The following is a 20,816-nucleotide window of genomic DNA, read 5'->3' as shown; positions in this document are numbered from 1 at the left end:
CAGACAGTGAAGAAGATTGAGATATAGAGAGATTGCAGATATGGGCATAGAAATGGCTGATGGGAGTTTAATCCAAACAAATGCAAGGTGATACATTTTGGAAGATCAAATTCAGGTTAGATAAATGGTAGAACCCTTTGGAGCACCAATATACAGACACATCTGGGCGTACAGGTCCAGAGATCCCAGAAAGTGGCAACACAGGTGGTCAAGAAGGCAGACAGCACGCTTGCCTTTATTGGCTGGAAGACTGAATATAAAAGTTGGCAATTTATGATATAGCCACATTTGCAATACTGCATGCAGTTCTGGTTGCCACATTACCAGAAGGATGTGGATACTTTGGAAAGGATGAGAGAAGTTGACCAGGATGTCGCCTGGTCTCAAAGATTTTAGTTATGAGGAGAGATTAGGTAAACCCAGATTGTTTTCACTAGGAAGACTGAGGCTGAGGGGTGACCTGATAGAGGTCTACAAAATTATGAGAGGTATAGATAGGGTTGACAGTCTGAGGCTTTTTTCCAGGGTGGAACGTTCAACTGCAAGAGAGCACAGGTTCAAGGTCTGGGGGTAAAATTTAGGGAAGAATGCGGGGAAAAGTTTTCATCCAAAGGGTGGTGGGTGCCTGGAATGTGTTGCCTGTGGAAGTGTGGCAGCAGGCACATTAGTGACATTTAAGGTCCATCTTTATAGACATGTGAATGGGTGGCAAAGAGAAAGATGATACTGCGTATGGGCAATAAGTAGTGGGTCTAAATAGGGATTAGGAATTGGCGCAGACTTGGTTCCTGTGCTGCACTGTCCTGAATTGAATTGAATCTCAAGGGCAATGACCCATTCAGCCAACCCCTTGAAAATGGATGGAGTACACACAGCTACACACAGAACAATGTGAGAGGGGGAAGCCTGATCTTCAAACATTACAATTTGACGTATTTTCGCAATGCAAACAGCACTTCTAATGAAAACTTTCCAATTTGTGTATGTAATATTTAATACTGTTTGAAAGAAATTTATAATTCCAAATGAAAAACTTCCGAATAAGTTTAGATTAACTTATGCAAAGACTTAGTCAGCATACCTTCGACATTTTAACTTTAAAAGTATGTTTCAATATTTAATTACTTCCATCAGGTAACATCCATACACTGTCACAATGAGTTAGACACTGTGTTCACCTTTTATCACAAGTGAGTTTGATTTGAAACTATTACTCAGCTGTGATTGCTTCAGTTTGGCTACTTCCCCTTGTTGGAAGTATGATACAGATAATATTTCAAAAGAACAGCAGCAAACTAACATTTTCATGGTTATCCAATCAATTAAGGACATCACGTCAGGCACATTAACTTCACTTGTGAAATTATTATCATGGATAATGTGAACAATTTAGAAGTATTCACAAGTTTGGTTCAAATGTTTGCTATAACTGATACATTTGAATTAATACATATTGTATTATAATGATCTAGTTAATTTCATCAAGCAGCTGTAGATCACAAGCTACAGGTTTACTACCAAAATTACCAGAATATCACCAGTTTCATAAATACAAAAAACCTGAGTATTCAAATTTTATGTATGGACAGAGCTTTCCAAATGCTTTCAAATCACATCACTTGTCACCAGCTATGGCTAATTTTGTTGAATAAAATCCAGATCTCCTAAGAAGAAGAAATTAAAGACCACAAAAAAGACGAAAGGGCAAATTTTACATGGGGAATGACAGGGTTCTGGGTTTACTACCCTCACTGAAAAGTTGGTATTGAGCAGACTGACTTTAAACAAATAGTTATCTCCCAATGATAACGTACTGGGGGGAGGCTGGAATGAGCTAAGAGCAAGACCTCTGTCCAACAGGAAAAAGAGCTCCTGCCCCCAAGACCTCCCAGCTATATGAGAACTCAGAAGTGGTAAATGAAAAGATCCTTGAATGCTGCACTTGTAAGTCATTAGATTTTTCGTCAGGAAGGGATCAGGGATCTGACAAGAACTGGGGAGCCCTGTCTACCTCCTTCCCACCTTTAAGCTCCAGGGTGAAAAGTGCCATGCTAGCTTATTTGTTCCATCTTCTTCAGCAGCACAAATTACAGAAATGGTGGTGAAAACACGCTAGAAGCCCAATGGCTGATATCTTACCCACCCACAATAATATATATGATGATGTGCAAGAATGTTGTGCAGGCAGGCATCCATTTTGTATTTCCAAACTGTCTGCAAATATATCAGTTAAGGGGATGGGGGTGTGGAGGGGTGGGGAGCAGGGAACAGCTGTCACATTGTCACCTTTTGTTTTTGACTTACAGGTCAATCACCAAATTTGTTGAAATTTCAAAAAGGTTTTAGATATGATCCAACCATTTTATAATGGTTAAGTACAGTGATTATCTGTTGTACAGTGGCTAAACAAAAAAAAGGCGTATGTTGGCAAAGAATATAGACACTTAATAGGTGACAAATAAACATCTTATGTACCCTGATTTATTTTTCAAAAAAAAATTGCTGAGTTGAGGATGAAAAGATCATAATTTGGTACAACAGAAATCTAAAACCTATGAATATAATTTAATACACCAGTTCTACAAAGGGAAAGCTTTCTTCCTGTTAATAATATTAGTATTGTCAGACATTCACTACATCTTTACCAGGATGTGTGGATTCTGTAGTGCTAGAATCTTTATTATGCTCTGGTGCTTCGGTAAAAGCTGATTCAAAAGCTGCTTCTTGTTCCTCCAGTGATTCAATAACTTTAGGTCCATTTGCAGTTGTAGAACCTTCACGTGGCTGTTTCTCTGCCAAGCGTTGCAACGCTGCTGGCCTTCTGCCCCGTCTTTTACCTAAAATTCTGACATAATTGGCTGGCACTAATCCTGTTGTTTGACCATCTAAACTGGCCATCAACCACCCACGTACTTTGGGTTGCTGTTCTGAAAAGAGAAGGAAAACGGTTAAGCATGCTTTATACCAATACCAAATGAAATATTTGGGACTAGGTCTTACAACCAACGTTTGAAATGAATTCACTCCAAACTGTTGTAAAGCCTTATTTTAAACTTCAATGAATGTGAAATTCAAATCAGTTCTTCCACCATTTTGGACTAGGCATCAAATGTGATACAATTCATATTCAACTGTAAATTAGGTCTTAATCATTTAAATACAAAACCCATTAGGATCATTTTACAGCATGTTTAAGCCTTCCAATATTATTTGTTTCATAATATACAAGTATAGATGACTAAGCGTTTCAGTTAGTTCAGTTGGCTGAACCGGGAGAAAATGAGACTACAGATGCTGGAGACTATGTACCGGAAAAAACACAACAGGTCAGGCAGCATCCAAGAAAGAGAGTTGACATTTTGGGCATAAACCCTTCATCAGGAATATGGATGGAGAAGGGGGCTGAGAGATAAATAGGAGATGGGGGTGAGGCTGGGGGTAAGGTAGGTTGGATAGCGATAAGTGGATGCAGGTGAGAGGTGATTGTGATAGGTCAGTGGGGAGGGTGGAGTAGATAGGTGGGAAGGAAAATAGACAGGTAGGTCAGGTCAAGAGGGTTGGATCAGGCATGAGGTGGGCGATGGGGAGATTTGGAAGCTGGTGAAGTCAGTGTTGATGCCGTGTGATCGGAGGGTCCCAACGTGGAAGATGAGGTGTTCTTCCTCCAGTTGGCGGGTAGTTTTGATTTGGTGGTAGAGGAGGCCTAGGATTTGTATGTTCCTACGGGGATTATGAGGGGGAGTTGAAGTGGTTGGCCACAGTGGTGGTGGAGAGGGAGGGGGGTAGTTGTTTGGTGCAGGGTTTGCAAAGTAGCGTGATGCTAACAGTGTGGTCTCAATTTCTGCACAAGCTGAGATGTACTGAATATCCTTGAAGGACTCTCTTTCTCAACCTTGCACGTCACCTGAGGCAAGGTGACTCTCAGCTTATATCACCAGTCTTTTCACTCTAATGAGAGCGTAATCCTATGGTCCTCTAGGACTATGGCAACTTTACCTGTTCAGATGACTAACACGTGCAAAGCATTTCAAACATCGCTCACGCTAATACATGCTTTTTCCGACCTTCTTTTTCCTATTTAAATTTGTTTAATTTGTTGAGCTTTCACAGTTTGCTCAATATTTAAATCTAATGTCTCTTGACCAAAAATTTTATTTTTATATTTGTTCTCGAGTTTTTTTTCACCTATTCTCTTTACACTTATGCACCCACCATCTGTCTTTTGTGCGCTCAGTTTCCAAATTTTATCATTTTGCATCATCCTACTGTTTTTATGTCAATCATGGTCTGTCTTTCTTCATCACTGTGTCATTTCTAAGGTTAATTTTACGTAGTTCATTGCCCAAATGAACATTACCAATCTATTAAACAATCTATCTTTCTGGAAAAGGGCGTTGCAGTTGGAGCATAAGGGAGGAAAATGTATCTTTAAAGTTGAGATAAAAGGTAACATTCTGAACCCCTTAGTCATCCATACTTGTATATTATAAAACAAATGATATTGGAAGGCTTAAACATACTGTAAAATGATCCTAACGGGTTTCTATTTAAATTATTTAAACCTAATTTATAGTTGAATATGGGTAATATCACATTTACTGCTTATTCCAAAATGAAGAACCGATATGTGATATTGATGGAGAGAATGTGGTGCGGGAAAAGTACAGCCGGTCAGGCAGCATCCAAGGAGCAGGGTGAATTGACCTTTCGGGCAAGAGCCCTTCATCAGGATGTGCTGAGTGTTGGAGGAAATAAATTCTCATGACTTACATGTACAGCTGGCCTACCAGCATTCATTGAAGATTGGCCAAGAGTGTAATGTGGTTACCAATAGAACCAATGAGTGACTGCTTTCAGAAGGAGAAAATAGTCTTAAAAATTGTAAATTAGCTCTTTTGTCATTCAACCTTTGTCATCTTCTTTTACTGCTTTGATATTCACCTTTTACCAGACTTAAGGAGAAAAAAGGCACAAGTTGAATATGTTCACAGCTGTTCAGTTTATTACACCAACTTTAAATTGAAAATGTAGTTGAATAATTCACCTTTAGGAGCTAGGTTCAGCAGGTCACCTGAACGAAATGTGATCTCTTCTTCTGAGCCAGCAGTGAAGTCATATTCTGCTCTTGCTACAACATGATCATCATCTCCACTTGCCCAACTTGTTGATTCTTCTTTCAAAATAGAGGAAAGTGTATCAGCAAATTAACATATACAAAAACCAGCCATGAAAACGGATGGAAATTCGAAGAACAAAAGTATAAACACTCTGTAATTTGATGTCTGATTCTATACATTGGTAGCAGCTTAAACAGATAGCTAATACAGCAAATCTCCTATAATTGGGCCCTTGCCAGCACAAAACTGGGCAGCAATGATTATATTTCAGAACAGCCGAAGTAATTCTTCTAACAGACTGCTATTCTAGTCATAGAAACAGGAGCTTGAATCGACTATATCGCTTCTTAGATTAATCATATTGAATGGTGGAACAATGATCTGATAAGCCTCAATTCCATTTTCCTGCCTTTTATCGCATATGCCTTGACTCCCTTACTTTTACAAATCTGTCAATCTCAGCCTTCAACATACTTAATCATTCAGCCTCTAAAGCCCTCTGCAGAAAAGAATTCCACAGATTCATCACGCTCTGAAAGAAGATATTCCTCCTCATTTCTATCTTGAATGGGTGACTACTTAGTCTGAGCTTATGCACTCTGGTCCTAGATTCTACCACAAGGTAAAATAACCTTTCAGTATCTAAGCCCCCTGTAAGAATCTTACAGGTTTCAAAAAAGTAAAACCCCATTCCACTAAACTCCAACGAGTATAGGCCCAACTTATTCAACCACTCTTCATCAGAAAACCCTGCCATACTCAGGATCAACCTAGTGATCTTTTTCTGGATTGTCTCCAATGCCAATACATCTTTCCTTAGATAAGGAGTCCAAAATGCTCAAAGTATATTGTCTAACTTGTGTCTTGTATAGTTTTAACAAGACTCTGATATTTTGTACTCCATTTCCTTTGAAATGAAGCCCAAGTTCCATTTGCCTTCCCATTACCTACTGAACCTACTCATGGTTTTTGCATGAGGGATCCCAAGTTCCACTGCACTGCCACTTTCTGCAGACTTTCTGTTTAAACAATATTTATTACTTCTATTCTTCCTGTCAACATGTGTAACCTCCCAATGTGCCACACTGTATTCCATCTGGCAAGTTTTTGCCCACACATCTAACCTATCCTCTCCCTCTGCAGACTCTTATCCTCACCACTTGCCTTGTCACAAATTTGGGCCATAGTACATTCATTCCCCTCATCCAAGCCATTAATTACTTTTATTATTCAAGGCATATGGGCATCACGAGTTGGGTCAGATTTATTGCCAACCTTAAATGCTTTTAAGCTGATGGCAGCAATGAGCTGCTTTCTTGAAACCCTGCAGTCCATTTGCAATGTCATTAGCTGGATAAAATGTTATTAGGTCACAATAGCGTATTATATGCAGTTCTGGAATCCACATTAGAGGAGGGATGTGATAGCCCTGGAGAGGCTGCAGAGGACATTTACCAGGATGTTATTTGGGTTGGAGTGTATCAGTTATGAAGAGAAATTGGACAGAGTGGGGATGATTTCCTTCAAGCTGAGGAGTTTGAGAGGGAACATGATTGAGATGTATAAAATTGACGAGCATGGACAGGAACATTTCCCCTTGACAGAGGGATCAATGACAGACTTAAGATTAGGGGCAAAAGGTTTAGAGGAGATGTGAGGAGAAACTTTTTCACCCAGAGGATGGTGGGATCATTAAACTCCCTGCCTGTAAGGGTGGTAGAGGCAGAAACCCTCAGAACATTTCAGATTTATTTAGACATGCACTTCTGATGTCAAGACATACAAGGCTACGGGCCAAATACTGGAAAATGGAATTAGAATAATCAAGTGGTTGTTTTTGATCAGTGAGGACAGAATGGGCCAAAGGCCCTTCTTCTGTGCTGTAGATCTCTATGTCACTATGGAGGGAGTTGAAGGATTTTGACACCATGATATTGAAGGAATGGTGATAATTCCAAGTCAGGTTGATGAGTGGCTTGGATGAGAACTTGCAGACAATAGTGTTCCCACATTTGTTGCCTTTGTCTTCTAGATCATAGTGGTAACAGTTGTGGTTTTGGATGTGCTGTCAATGGAGCCTTGATGAATGTCTGCAGTGCATCCTGTGCAGGCTAGTTTTCAAATCCAGAACTGTTAATGCTTAAAGCTTGTTGTCATAACTTCAGATCAGAGTATTATTATTGTTGTTGTTGTCCATCTGTACACTCTATCTGAAGTTTCAACATTTATCAGAGTAGATTTCACAAAGGAATACATTATTTCTAATTAGCATGAAATACTGAATTTGATGTAGAAATATTTTAGATTAAGAAAGAACATTGGTAGATCATGGTTCTAGTTGATTATGGTCTAACTCTCATTAATTTGCAGAATATTCCAGCCCTGCTGATTCAAATCTAACATGTCACTCTACATTGAGTTGGAAGCAGCCTGAATTGATGTCGATAAATTGTCCCTCCCTGTGCACAAGCAGTGCATTCAACTTTCCCTCAATTACTTTACAACAGAATACCCATGATTTTCTTCCTCCTGTGATGTATATAAGGGAAAAGGATAATGTTTTGGACATTAGAATTTCACTTTAGATCTACAATGTTCAAACACAATAGGTCAGAATGGTGACAATTACCAAGTATAGAAAAAAACATTAATGTAAGAAGTGTTTAGCCAAATGTTTAAAGGGATTATTTCCCTGGTAGAAGGGCACTGACTATTTCTTGTCCTCAGTCACAACAATTTCTATATCTTTATTTAAAAGAGATTTTATCACCTGGTTCTTCTGAAGTAGCTGAGCTCAATAGTTTCCATATAAGATATGGACCTCCAAGGACAACTGCGAAGAACAGAAAGATGGGCCAGGATTTTCCCGACCCAGGTACTTTGTCTTCAGCACCAGCTGGAACCAGAGCACTGTCTGCCCATAAATCCTCAATCTCAGAGTTGTTCCGTAGGCCCAGTATCCTTTGTAACTTCCTATACATGTACTTCAAAGTTCTGATCAATGCAAATGCCGAGAGAACTTTGGTAAAATGCACTCGAAGTCTGGAAAAGTGATTTGCAACATCCAAGACGGCTCTGAAACTGTTGTACACTGCTGAAAAAGTAGCCTCAAGCATCATACTGACAGAAGCAAATGCATGAACAATACTTTCAATGGACTGAAATGCTCCTCTACTGCTTTCTTCAGCCTGGCGTACAAACCTACTTGGAGGAATATCATCTGTTCGAAATCTGTTGTAGCCAAGACCTCCATGTCCATAATTATAGGGGCTATAACTTCCATATAAAGAGGTTCCATATGGTGTATATGCTGGAGAGAAAGTATTATAGATAGATCTGTAAGAGCCGAAGTTACCAACTCCAGTCTGCTGTGTTGGTCTTGGAGGAAGAGGTGGTGGAATTCTTGTAATGACAGGCTGTCCTTGTCTTGTAGGTAGGCCAGATAACAGTTCAGCTGATCTGAAATGCAGCAAGTGCAAATGCAATTTTAAAACATAAACCAAATGAACAGTCCTGAAGAAAAATGGTAGCAAACTTGTGTATTTGGAGAGTCGTTTTTGCTTTTGGAATTAGATTATTTGAATTATATAATACATATTTTGAAATTTGTGCTTCTAAACAATGAGAAATATTTCACCAAAGACTCTGCTTTACATGAAGTTGGTTACAACGATGTTGGTTGCAGGAGATTAACAATAATTACGAGAACAATATAATTTTAAAAGATTAAAAGTCTGATTTGTATTTTGTTTAAAACTAGATCAGTTAAAATGAACTTTTCCAATTTAACTCTTGCTTTTAATCAGTCTTCTTAATTTGGAATACATTTTTTGTAAGTATTTATACAGTTATGTATCACATACTTCCACCATTTCAGATAAATTGGAAATAAATCTAAATAATAAATAATTCTCAGCTGACAAATGATTTGTTTGATTTTTTTTTCCTCAGTAGTTACTGATACTTCGCAAGCAACATTTTACTGACAAATAAACAGAATATCATACTATCAACAAACAACTTAATTGGAGAGCCTGCATACAAAATTGAAGCAACAGAAGGCTATATGGCCCCTCCAGCATGTTCGGCTTCCATTCTGCATGGCCACAGGTGATACAACCTTAGCCTCAACACTTTTATGTTTCCATAACATTCAACTCCTCTGTACATCAGAAATTTGCCTGACTCAGCCTTGTACACATTCAGTGCCCCATATTCTACACACTCTTGGCACAGAGAATTCCAAACATTTACAACTCCCTGACAAAAGAAATTCATCCTCACCTCCACTGTAAAGGGGAGTTGTTTTTATTTTAAAACACCGGTCCTCAAGATCTAGAATACTCAATGATGGAAAACATCCTCTCGACTCTGTCCACCAGTCTACTCTGTTAAGCCACTCCAAATCTTATATGTTTCACTAAGATCATGTTATTCCTTAAAACCCCACAGGGTACAAGCTAAACCTGTTCAAAATTTACTCACAATAATCACTTCACTCTTGGAATCAACCTAGTGAACCTTCTTTGAATCAGTTATATTGCTAATATACCCTTCTTAAATAAGGAGACCAAAATTGTATGCAAAACCCTCAGTGTGGTCTCACTAATGCTCTGTACAATTTGTAGTAAAACTGTACAAAGTTAACAAGATTATAATATTTGGAGATTGCCTGAAGTAATGAAAGGGGTCAGATGTCCTATACTTAATCATTACTGACTACAAGATAAGATGGCTTCGTTGTTAAAGATTAAAGATGGGGCCCAGGTTGTCAAACTGAGAAAAAAATGCAGTTTGTTCACGCCTGTAAACAGCGACCGGTGCAACTTAACTTAGTTTCCAAGTTTCAGAGGGAGATTTTTGGAATATCAGTTTTGTAAATAGTTATATGGAAGGAACAAGCAGGGGGCATACACCTTCTAATGGAGAAGAAAGACTGCAACCCCTAACTCTCATGGACATGCAGTTGGTTTTGCCATCTGGAATAGGACATTGGCAGCATTGCTCGACTCCCAAATTGGATACATGAAAGATTCGTGATATCCAGCTCAGTCATAATCAGTATGTCACAGTCAGCATCCCTTCTAATCCTTGCCTCAACTAATCTTGATGAAGTCCTCAGTACCAGTTCGAAAGCAAAAACAAGAATCATCCTTCTGGGGGATTTTAAAGCCAGCGATGACTGTGACTTCAAACTCTGTAGCTGGACTATTAGAAAAAGTGAGTTAGTATTGGCCAAACAAAAAAATGATCTCCGACTGACAAAGTGCACCCAGAATATAACATATCTTTTTCTACCAGTGGGCAGATACAAAATAACATGGAAGCATGTCTATTGGACATCTATAATATTTATTTCTACTTGAGGCATCAACTCATATATCTGCATGAATTCGAATAACGAGACTTAATAACAAGCAACCCTGGTTGCCTTTGCAGAACAACAAAATATCACAAGTCAGTATTCCAACATCTCAAGAGTGATGCCCAAAGACATTTTGGAAGTTAAATGACATCTGGTAGGAAGAAAAGGCTTGTAAGATCCTCAACAATTTGCTGAACGTCATTACTTGCAAACCTTTCTTGAGGCCATTTACAGACCAAGTTAAAATGGAAAAAATCCTTTTTTCTCTCTTCTCAAGAATGTCAAAGCCAAATACTAATTTTGGAAACTCCACTGAAAACAACTCCTGAACTGCTAATCCACAGTGGAAGTTAATAACCTTCAGGCTATCTGCCAATACCATGTTAGAATCCATGGCTGAGTCACCAATGGAAGAGCTGCAAAAAGTTATCAAAAGAATGAAGCGCAACAAAGCCTGTGGCCTGGATGGTACCCCTATTAAGGCCTTCAAAGCTGCTGGGTTTTCATTCACATCAAGACACCATACATTTATCCCTTGATCTGGGACAGAACAAAACAATCCTCCTCCGTGACTTCAGGAGTGCAATATATATGACTGCCTCTAAGAAGGGGTGAGGGGGGGGGGGGGTAAAACGGTAGAGATATTTGCCTCTTGTCCAGTGCAATGAAAATCCTGACATAGAACAGACTCCCATGGGAAACAGGCCATTTGGCCCAACAAGCCCTCAGCGACCCTGCGAAGAGTAACCCACCCAGACCAATTCCCCTACATTTATCCCTGACTGATGCACCTAATCTATACATCCCTGAACACTATGGGCAATTTAACATTCCAATTCACCTATGCTGCACATTTTTTGAACTATGGGAGGAAACTGGAGCACCCAGAGGAAACCCGCGCAGACAAGGGGAGAATGTGCAAACTCCACACAGACAGTTGCCCGAGGCTTGAGTCGAACACGGGTCCCTGGAGTTGTGAAGCAGCAGTGCTAACTACTGAGTCATGGATTTTCCTGAATGACATACTTCCTGTGGCAGATACAATCCTCCCAGACACAGAGTGGCTTGCAAGGAAACTCTGACATGGTCTCTGTTGCCAGACATAGCCAAGGAAAACATCACAAATAGCACCAGGGACTCTTTGTTACATTCACTGACCAGACCCCAAAGCATCTAACACAGTAAATGTGAGGTTCTATGGATCAGAATGTTCGAGAAGTACGATCGCAATCCTGTAATGATCGTGATGATGTGATTGCAGGTAGTTCTCCTTTAACACTGTAGTTGCGTTTCAGCAAAACCTCGCTTTGTAGAAAATTGCTTAATACAAATAATGGCACCTATGGAAAAGTGGGGCATGGGGCAGACCAACAAAAATAATCGCTCATGATTGCTCAAAAATCACCCAAACATCTAACATATAGTATAGCACAGCCTGAATGAAGGTATAAATCATATTCATCAATGAAAAAAAAGTAATTTAAACACAGCACATATAAAAAATACTGTTAATGCAGAAACAGAGGGTCATCATGGTGTGTAAGATAGACTCCCTCATTCCTGTTAAGCGAGCTATATCACATATTCTCTCCTTACATTCAAACTGCTTTATAATATCTAGCTTCTCTTCTAGTGTTATAGCCTTTCTTTTGTATTCAGCACCTGCAATTTTATCACCAGGGCACTTCTTGCTAACATTCTTGTCACTGTGCCACTCCATTTTTTTCCCAAAAGGGATAATCTAGAAGTAGTGTACCTTTACGAGGAAGCTGCTCAATGTAACTCTCTCAGAAAGCTACTCTCTGTACAGTACCTCTCACAGAAAGCTGACATTAGCACATGCTCAGAACAGCACGAAGACCAGTGCTGACATTGCCATGTGTACAGAATGAAGTGCGCAAAACAATCACCGCTGGAATTGCACTTTCAGAAACAGAGGTACGCGTTCTCAAAAATACCATTCCTTAACTACTCAGCAACATTATAAGCAAAGTGCGCTGCTGGAATGCACATTATTCGAGAACCACCTGTATACAGGGAAACCTCGATTATCTGAATGCTAATTATCTGAAAATCGGATTATCCAAAGGAGATTTCGATGTCCTGATAGAAATACGACATCAAAGATGTGTTTCCAGCAGTAATCGCGTCTTTTGTTTACAATGATTAAACAGGCATCATCTCCAAATGGCTGACCTCCCGCCCTCTCTCTGCACACACTTTCCCTGGAGATCGACAGAGGGGTGTACTGTAATACCCCCACCCGCCCACCGGATTCCTAGGAATAATCTCTCCAACATTGTCCTGTATAGGACAAACATGAAACCTGTCAAAAATTTGCAGTAAAAAGTTGTGTTTGTGTGTATACGCACGCACTATTTGGAGACTTACCCCACAAAGACAGCAGCAGTGTTTGGTCCGGATGTCCCAGAGAGGGGCCGGTGGGGGTGGGGGGGGGGGTGGGGGGGGGGGTGGGGGGGGGGGGGGGGGGGGGGGGGGGAGGGGAACAGCGGTGGAGGGTTGTGTTGAGGGTGGGGGCTCTCGCACTTTGTGCTGTGGGGCAAAGGCAGTGTTGGACTGGATTGGGGGCGCGGGGGCTTGCACACTTTGTGCTGGGGGAGGGGCGGGAGCAGTGTTGGACCGGGTTAGGAGGTGGGGGGGGGGCGGGGTTGGACAGAGGGGTGGCGTTGGTGGCAGGGTCTTGCGCGCTGTGCACTGCTGCAGCCTCCTGAATAGGGAGCAGGCTTTAAAACTCCGAGCCCCAATGGAAAGGCATTTAATCGATTTTCCGAATAATTGATTATCCGAATGAAACAGTGCACGCCCATCACATTCAGATAATCGAGTTTCCACTGTAACTGCCTTAAGGAGGAGATCTGAAACAGACACCTTCTAAATCCAGGAGAAAGTGAGGACTGCAGATACTGGAGAGTCAGAGTCAAAAAGTGTGGTGCTCTAAAAGCACAGCAGGTCAAGCAGCATCAGAGGAATAGGAGAGTCAACATTTCCTGTTGAAGGGTTTATGCCCAAAATGTCGAGTCTTTAGTGAATTCTGCTTTCATAAACATATAGTTAAAAGAATACAATTACAAGACATTAGTTTCACACCAAGATTTCTCACCCTCAAATGAGAAACTCAAACTTGTTATAAATCAGTCCACCCTAGAGAATTCTTTACCACAAAATCATCAATTAATCCTGTTTCATTACACATTGCCAGATTTAAAATAGCCTGTTCCCTGGTCGATTCCACATGTTCTGAAGACACCGGCCTAAAAACACCCTGGGAACTCACCTTCAAGGCTACCTGTGTCAACAAGTCTTACAGTATTATTAATCTCCAATTATTTATTCAATTCTCTGTATGCTACTGTTAGGAGCTTACATACTATTTCAATCGCGATTTCTATCCCCTATTGCACAACATTCTGATCTGGAGTTAGGATCATTTCTCCCTATTGTACTGAGCTACCCACCTTGTTTTTCTTTCTGACTGTCTGTCCGTCCAAAATGTCAAGTACATCAGGATATGCCATTCCCAACCCTAGCCACATTGGAATTATGTCTCTGTGATGACTATCAAATTGTACCCATCTATTTCTATTTGAGATACTGATTTCTCTAACTTGTTAAAAAAGGCTGCATGAATTCAAATAAGGAGCTTTAAATTTAACTTTTTTCTCTACTCAGACTCAATTTGCTAGCATGTTTCTATGCTCTGTTCCTTCCTGTCAAAACTCTGGTTACCATTACTGATATTGCCACCCTGCAATATTGCCATGTTCTTTCTCTTTAACTTCCTCAAATTATCTTCGCATGATTCCTCATCTTTCATAGTAGTTAGTTTAACTTAGTTTAGAATCATAGAGTTTTTACAACAGGGAAAGAACCCCTTTAGCCCACTGTATGAGCACCAGTCATCAGGTACTTATCTATTCCCAGTTTCTAGCACTTGGCTCATAGCCTTTGATTAGATTAGATTACTTACAATGTGGAAACAGGCCCTTCGGCCCAACAAGTCCACACCGACCTGCCGAAGCGTACCCACCCAGACCTATTCCCCTACATTTACCCCTTCACATAACACTACGGGCAATTTAACATGGCCAATTCACCTAACCTGTACATTTTTGGATTATGGGAGGAAACCAGAGCACCCGGAGGAAACCCACGCAGACACGGGGAGAACATGTAAACTCCACACAGAGGTGGGAATTGAACCCAGGTTTCTGGCGCTGTGAGGCAGCAGTGCTAACCACTGTACCACCGTGCCGCCCTTGTATGTTATGCATTTCAAGTGCTCATTGAAATACTTCTAAATGTCTTAAGGTTCCTGCCACTACCATCCTTTGAGACAATGACTTCCAGATACTGAGACTTCTGAGCAATCTTTTTTCCCCTCAAACTGCCTTTAGTCTCTTGGTCACCTTAAAACTACGCCCCTGGTTACTGACCATTCTTCAAGGTGTGAAGTTTCTCTCTATCTACTTTGTCTATGTACCTCAGAACGTTTTACACCTCAATCAGATCCCACTTAGCCTTCACTGCTCTAAGGAAACAAACCCAGTCTATCTAATCTCTTTTCACATCTGAATTGCTCCAGCCCAGGCAACATCCACATGAAACTCTTCTGCACCCTCACTAATGCAATCACAATCCTTCCTACAGTTTGGCAACCAGAACTGCACACAGGACTCAAGCTGCGGCCTAACTAATGTTATATACAGCCTAATCATAACTTCCTGCCTCTTGCATTCAATTTCTTGATTAACAAAGAGGAACTTGCATGTGACAGGAAGGCAAATGTAATGTTAGCATTCATTTCAAGAGGGCTAGAATACAACAGAGTACTGCTCAGGCAGTATAAGGCTCTGGCCAGACCACATTTGGAATATTGAGGGCAGTTTTGGGCCCTCTATCTAGGAAGGATGTGCTGACCTTGGAGGTGGTCCAAAGGAGGTTTACAAGAATGATCCCGGGATTAAGTGTTGGCATATGAGGAACAGGTGAGGACACTGGGTCTGTACTTGCTGGAGTTTAGAAGGATTTTTTTTGGGGGGGGGAGGGAGCAGAGAGAGAAAGAAAGAGAGAGATCTGATTTACATTTATAGAATACTGAAAAGGCCTGGATACAGTGGATGTGGAGAAGATGTTTGCACTAATATGAGAGACTAGGACCCAAGGGCACAGACTCAGAGTAAAGGCACGACCCTTTAGAATAGAGAGAAAGAGAAATGTCTTCAACCAGAGGGTGGTGAATCTGTAGTATTCATTGCTGCAGAGGGCTGTTAAGGCCAAGTCATTGAGTGTATTTAAGACAGAGTTAGATAGATTTTTGATTAGTAAGGGATCAAGGGACATTAAGAGAAGGCAGAATGGGGTTGAGAAACATATCAACCATGATTGAATGGCAGAGCAGACCTGTCGGGCTGAATGGCTTAATTCTGCTCCTATATCTTATGGTCCTATGGTGATGTTCCCATGTATATGCTGCTCTTGTCCTGTCAGATGGAAGCTGTCATGGATTTGGAAGGTGCTGTCTAAGGATCCTTGGTGAATTTCTGCAGTGCATCTAGTAGATTACATACACACTACTGCTAACAAGCATTGCTGGTGAGTGACTGAATGTTTGTTGATGTAGTGCCAACCAAGTGGACTGTTTTGTACTGAATGGTTCAAGCTTCTTCAGTGTTGTTGGAGCTGCACTTATTCAGGCAAGTGGGAATTATATCTCACTCCTGATTTATGCCTTGAAGATGGTGAACATGGCTTTAGGGAGTCAGAAAGTGAGTTACTTGCTGTAGCCCCTGACCTGCTCTTTTAGCCAGTTGAGTTCCTGGATATTGCTAGAACATTCAGTGACAGTAATACCATGGAAAACCAAGAGGCAGTGGTTAGATTAGAGATGGTCATTGCCCAGAATTTGTGCGGTGCAAATGTGATTTGCTATTTTTCAACCTTTTCCATGTCCTTTGCTATGATGATAATGCCTACGTAGACCCCAACAACTGGATCATTACCCTTGCTTTTCCAGGATCCTCTCCAGGAGGAAGTGAGGACTGCAGATGCTGGAGAGTCAGAATCAAGATTGTGGTGCTGGAAAAGCACAGCAGGTCAGGCAGCATCTGAGGAGCGGGAGAGTCGACGTTTCGGGCATAAGCCCTTCATCAGGATTATGGAGGGGGAAGGGGCTGAGAGATAAATGGGGGATGGGGGGGGGGGGGGGGGAGGTAGCTGGGAAGGTGATAGGTTGGTGCAGATGTAGGGTGATGGTGATAGGTTGGTAGAGATAGGTGGAAAGGAAGATGGACAGATGGTACAGGTCAAGAGGGCGTTGTCGAGTTGGAGGGATGTATCTGGAATCAGGTGGGGGCGGGGGATTTGGAAACTGGTGAAGTTGATCCTCTCCAGCCCCGATGAGATGTCCTTAATCCTGGCACTGTGCAGGCAACTCAGCCTTAAACACTTATACTCTTGACTGTAGAGAATGTAGGCTATCCCCAATACAGTCTATACCAATCCTACTTCCTCTTTTCTTCCTCCAACTTATAATCTCTCAGGATCACAGTATGAGACCCTATATTTTTCTTTCAATCTTATCCCATAAATACAATGTTTATAATTAGTGATCATCATTATGGTCAAATAGTATGCTATTGCACACTGGGCAGATTCTTTCCTTGTCTATCTTTTCGTTGCCACAGATTCACCTGTAACCATTTCTATTCCTGGACTACTTGTTCTGATGTTCCTCAGCATTTATCCTTATCCCTCTTCTCATATACACGCTGATTCTTGCGATATCATTCAAAAACACAAAGTGCAACGATGGGGGGGCACTTCCCCTTTGAGATATTCATTAAGATAGCAGTTGATCTATGACCTCAACTCCACCTTTGGACACTATCCCCATATACCCCAATGTCTTTAGCACCTAAAAATCTACCCATTGTTTGGAATGTATCCAACAATTGTCTTTTGCTTTCTAGTGTTCCAAAGCATCACAATCCTTAGAAAGAAGAAATTTCCCAATTTACTACTAAGTCATAGAGTTATACAACATGGAAACAGACCCTTTGGCCCAACATGTCCATACCAATCAGATATTCTAAACTGTTCTAGAGCCATTTGCCAGCACTTGGCCCATATCCCTCAAAACCCTCCCTCGTCATGTACCCATGCAGAAGCCTGTTAAATGGGATAATTGTACACACCTCCTAACAACTCCTCTGGCAGTTTGTCCCATGTCTGCACTACCCTATGTGTGAAAACATTGCCCCTCAGGTCCCTTTTAAATGGTGATTGATATTTTATTCTGAGACTGTGACCAAAGTGTCCTGCCAGGGGCATTCTTTTCTCTGCACCTAACCTGTCAAGCCCATTAAGAATATTTTATGTTTCAATTTCATCAGCTCTAATTCCTTTAAATGCTAGAGAATAAAAATCATTTTCTGTTCATCTCTTCTTGCAGGACAATCCCTCATCACAGAAAGAAATCTATTAAACTTTTGTTATACTCTGAATGTGACATTCTGACAAGTCTCTTTCCTCAAATCAAAACTGCACTCAGTATTCCAGGTACAGGCATCACATCCCCCCCTCCCCATTCCAAATAACTGTAGTAAGACATCTTTACTCTAAAATTCCAATCCCTTTGTAACAAACACTGATATACCATTTCCCTACATAATTGCTTATTGTTTCTGCAAGTTAACATTCTGTGGTTCAAATACAAGGACTTTTAAAATTATCTCTACACTTAAGATGGATAACTTTACACTTTGCCACATTCTATTTGTGCATTAGTTTTCACATGCACTAATAACATCCAGGTCAACCTCACATGTCATTCACACCTTCACTACCTCTAAATTATCACACAGCTTGTCCAACATTCAACACGAGAAGGAGAGAAATTTAAAACATTTAAATATTGATAAATCCAAGGTCTTAATTTCTGGTGCATTCACAAGTGCAACCAATTCCATCCATCTCAGTGGCAAGAATTTGAGACAGAACCAGACTGCTACAACTTTAGTAGGTAAAAACAATGACTGCAGATGCTGGAAACCAGACTCTGGATTCGTGGTGCTGGAAGAGCACAGCAGTTCAGGCAGCATCAACTTTAGTGTCATATTTGACTCAAAGATTAGTTCATGGTCACATATTTGTACTATCACTAAGACCATATATTTCCAACTTCTTGACATTGCCTGACACATATAAACATACTAATCAAGAGGAGGAGTAGGCCATCCAACCTTTTGAGCCTGCTCCAGCATTCATGAAGATTGTGACTTATCAACTTGTAACATCAAACCACATGCTCAGCCATCCCTGAAAATCTTCCAATTCCTTGTGAAGAAAGAATATATCTATTTCCATTGTAAGAATATTCAAGGATTCTGCTTCCATCAACTTTTCAGGAAGGGAGGTCCATATGCACAACTCTCCGAGAGGAAGGTTTTTGCCGAATTGGTGTTTTAAATGAATGACTCCTGATTTATTAATGGTGACCCCCTAGTATAGATTCTTCCACAAGAGGAAATATCCTCTTGACATCTATCTACTCAAGACCCCTCACAATTTTAAATGTTCCAATCAAGTCACATCTTCCTCTTCAGCAGACACAGGTTAACTTTTCCAATGTTTCCTCGTAAGACAACCAGGTATTAACCAAGTAAACTTCCTCTCAACTGCCTCTATCACATTTATATTCTCTCTTAAATAAGGTGACCAATACTATACATAGTACTACAGATGTAGTCTCATTAGTGCCCTGTATATCAAAAACATAACTTCCCTATTTTTGCAATCAAGTTCCTTCACAATAAATGATAATATTTTATTAACTTTCCTAATTATTTGTTATATCTACTGTACTCTCTTGCCTTAGCCTATCAGATGCAGAAGTCCTCACTGATCAGGTTTATTCGAGATTACCCATGATTACCTGAGGTTTGAATATGCCAAGACTCCTCAGCCAGCTTTCTAATCTTCTACATTTAATATTAATCAAAGCTCTGTCATCCAGCCCCTTGTTTACATCAAATTTTGAGAGGGGGAAGGAGAGGATAAAGGAAGGTAATTCCACAGCATGGGGTCTATGCCATCAAAGATACAGCCACCAATGATGGAAGGATTTAAATCAAACAAGTTCAAGGCCAGGATTGGCAGAACATATAGATTTAGGAAGGTTGTGAGGTTAAAGGACATGTTAGAAATATATAAACAGCTTGCCTTGGCACTAAGCTCCAGAATACCTTCTTCACAACTCTTAAATGCTCAATCATACTTTCTTCCTTCAAGATAATCCTTAAAACTTTTTACCCAGCTTTTTCCTAATGTCACTTTATGTGGCCGAGTGTCAGAGTTGCTCGATTATGGCCCCAAGAAGTACCTTGGGACATTTTACAGTGTTCTAACGACCCTATAGAAATGAAAGTCAGGGTTATGATTTTATTATTAACGTTTTTGTAGCTAAAAACAGTTTCTGTAGTATAGTGATTTTTGACTCTATATAGTAATGCTGCAATTCCTGAATGTACATTTCAATGCTCAGCCCCTTTTAAGCCCAATGGGAACCGACTGCTCCCGAAAGCATTATTAGTTTTATTGTCGGGGTACTTTATGAAAGTCGTACCTATCACAAATTACACTGCATTTAAAAGATTGATTAAGTTTACTATCTGACTCAGAGCAGGAGAGGAATTTGCAGCTTTTCGAGTGTTTGGAGCACAACAAGCGGTGACATTGCCTGGTGAACTCATCCCACACTGGGCCTGGCCATTGGTGGACCCTCCGAAACATTGAAGGTTTATGACTTTTAAACTTTACGGAGCACACTTAGTGCGGTGACTTTGAAAACCAAACGACTTAAAATGAAATGCTGGAACAACTCGTTCGCATTTCGAATAAATTTCTCAACATGTGTACAACCTGCTCTCTCGGGTTCCAGCCAGCACTGAGGGAATGCTGCTGGATGATTTTGGAATCGGATTCAGTTCCAAAGACGACGATATTTTAAGGGTCGATCGTGTTTTTTTGTTTAGCGGAAATACCATTCAGGCTTCACACCGGGCCACGGCCGCGCACATCATTATCGCAGAATAACACTCACTGGAAAGAAGGCGCACTCAGATTTCCCGGGATCCGTCTTTCCCAGGGTTTCGGAGGCGGCTGTGACCCCATAATCTTCAGAAGAACATTCACTCCACAATGACCTCTCGGCCCTTCAAGCTGCACTCCCCTCAGAAATACCCAATAGGACAAAGGGTTACATCCAGACAGGCACAGCAGCCAATTGAGAAGGGGGATACACCCAGACAGGTGTA

The 20,816-nt window shown here is 40.8% G+C and overlaps 1 protein-coding gene across 3 annotated transcripts; it reads right to left on the bottom strand.

Moving 5' to 3' along the window:
* Nucleotides 1–1,089: 1,089 nt before the first annotated feature.
* On the bottom strand, nucleotides 1,090–20,746 carry pex13 (peroxisomal biogenesis factor 13). Of its 3 annotated transcripts, none has more exons than XM_072580993.1 (4): nucleotides 20,603–20,746; nucleotides 7,888–8,576; nucleotides 5,045–5,173; nucleotides 1,090–2,927 (listed from the first exon to the last, which is right to left on the bottom strand). In XM_072580993.1, the coding sequence occupies exons 1-4, from the start codon at nucleotides 20,671–20,673 to the stop codon at nucleotides 2,623–2,625; spliced, it is 1,194 nt and encodes a 397-aa protein (XP_072437094.1). In that variant the 5' UTR covers nucleotides 20,674–20,746; the 3' UTR covers nucleotides 1,090–2,622. The 3 variants fall into 3 exon arrangements, with proteins under 3 accessions (XP_072437094.1, XP_072437095.1, XP_072437096.1); XM_072580994.1 differs by having other exon boundaries at nucleotides 5,045–5,170; XM_072580995.1 differs by having other exon boundaries at nucleotides 2,684–2,922.
* Between the last annotated feature and the right edge of the window lie 70 nt (nucleotides 20,747–20,816).

Source organism: Chiloscyllium punctatum, chromosome 11, assembly GCF_047496795.1.
Source record: "Chiloscyllium punctatum isolate Juve2018m chromosome 11, sChiPun1.3, whole genome shotgun sequence".
NCBI lineage: Eukaryota > Metazoa > Chordata > Chondrichthyes > Orectolobiformes > Hemiscylliidae > Chiloscyllium > Chiloscyllium punctatum.
Note: the sequence above shows the minus strand (reverse complement) of the source record. Positions and strands in the feature narration are given on the sequence as shown.

Bases quoted from the DNA above. Each gene is read 5' to 3' on its own strand.
- pex13 (XM_072580993.1), bottom strand. From the start codon at position 20,673: ATGGGGTCACAGCCGCCTCCGAAACCCTGGGAAAGACGGATCCCGGGA. The intron at 8,577-20,602 runs GTGAGTGTTATT...GCTGCATTTCAG, and splicing joins CTGAGTGCGCCTTCTTTCCA to ATCAGCTGAACTGTTATCTG. The intron at 5,174-7,887 runs GTGATAAAATCT...CTATTTTGAAAG, and splicing joins AGCTACTTCAGAAGAACCAG to AAGAATCAACAAGTTGGGCA.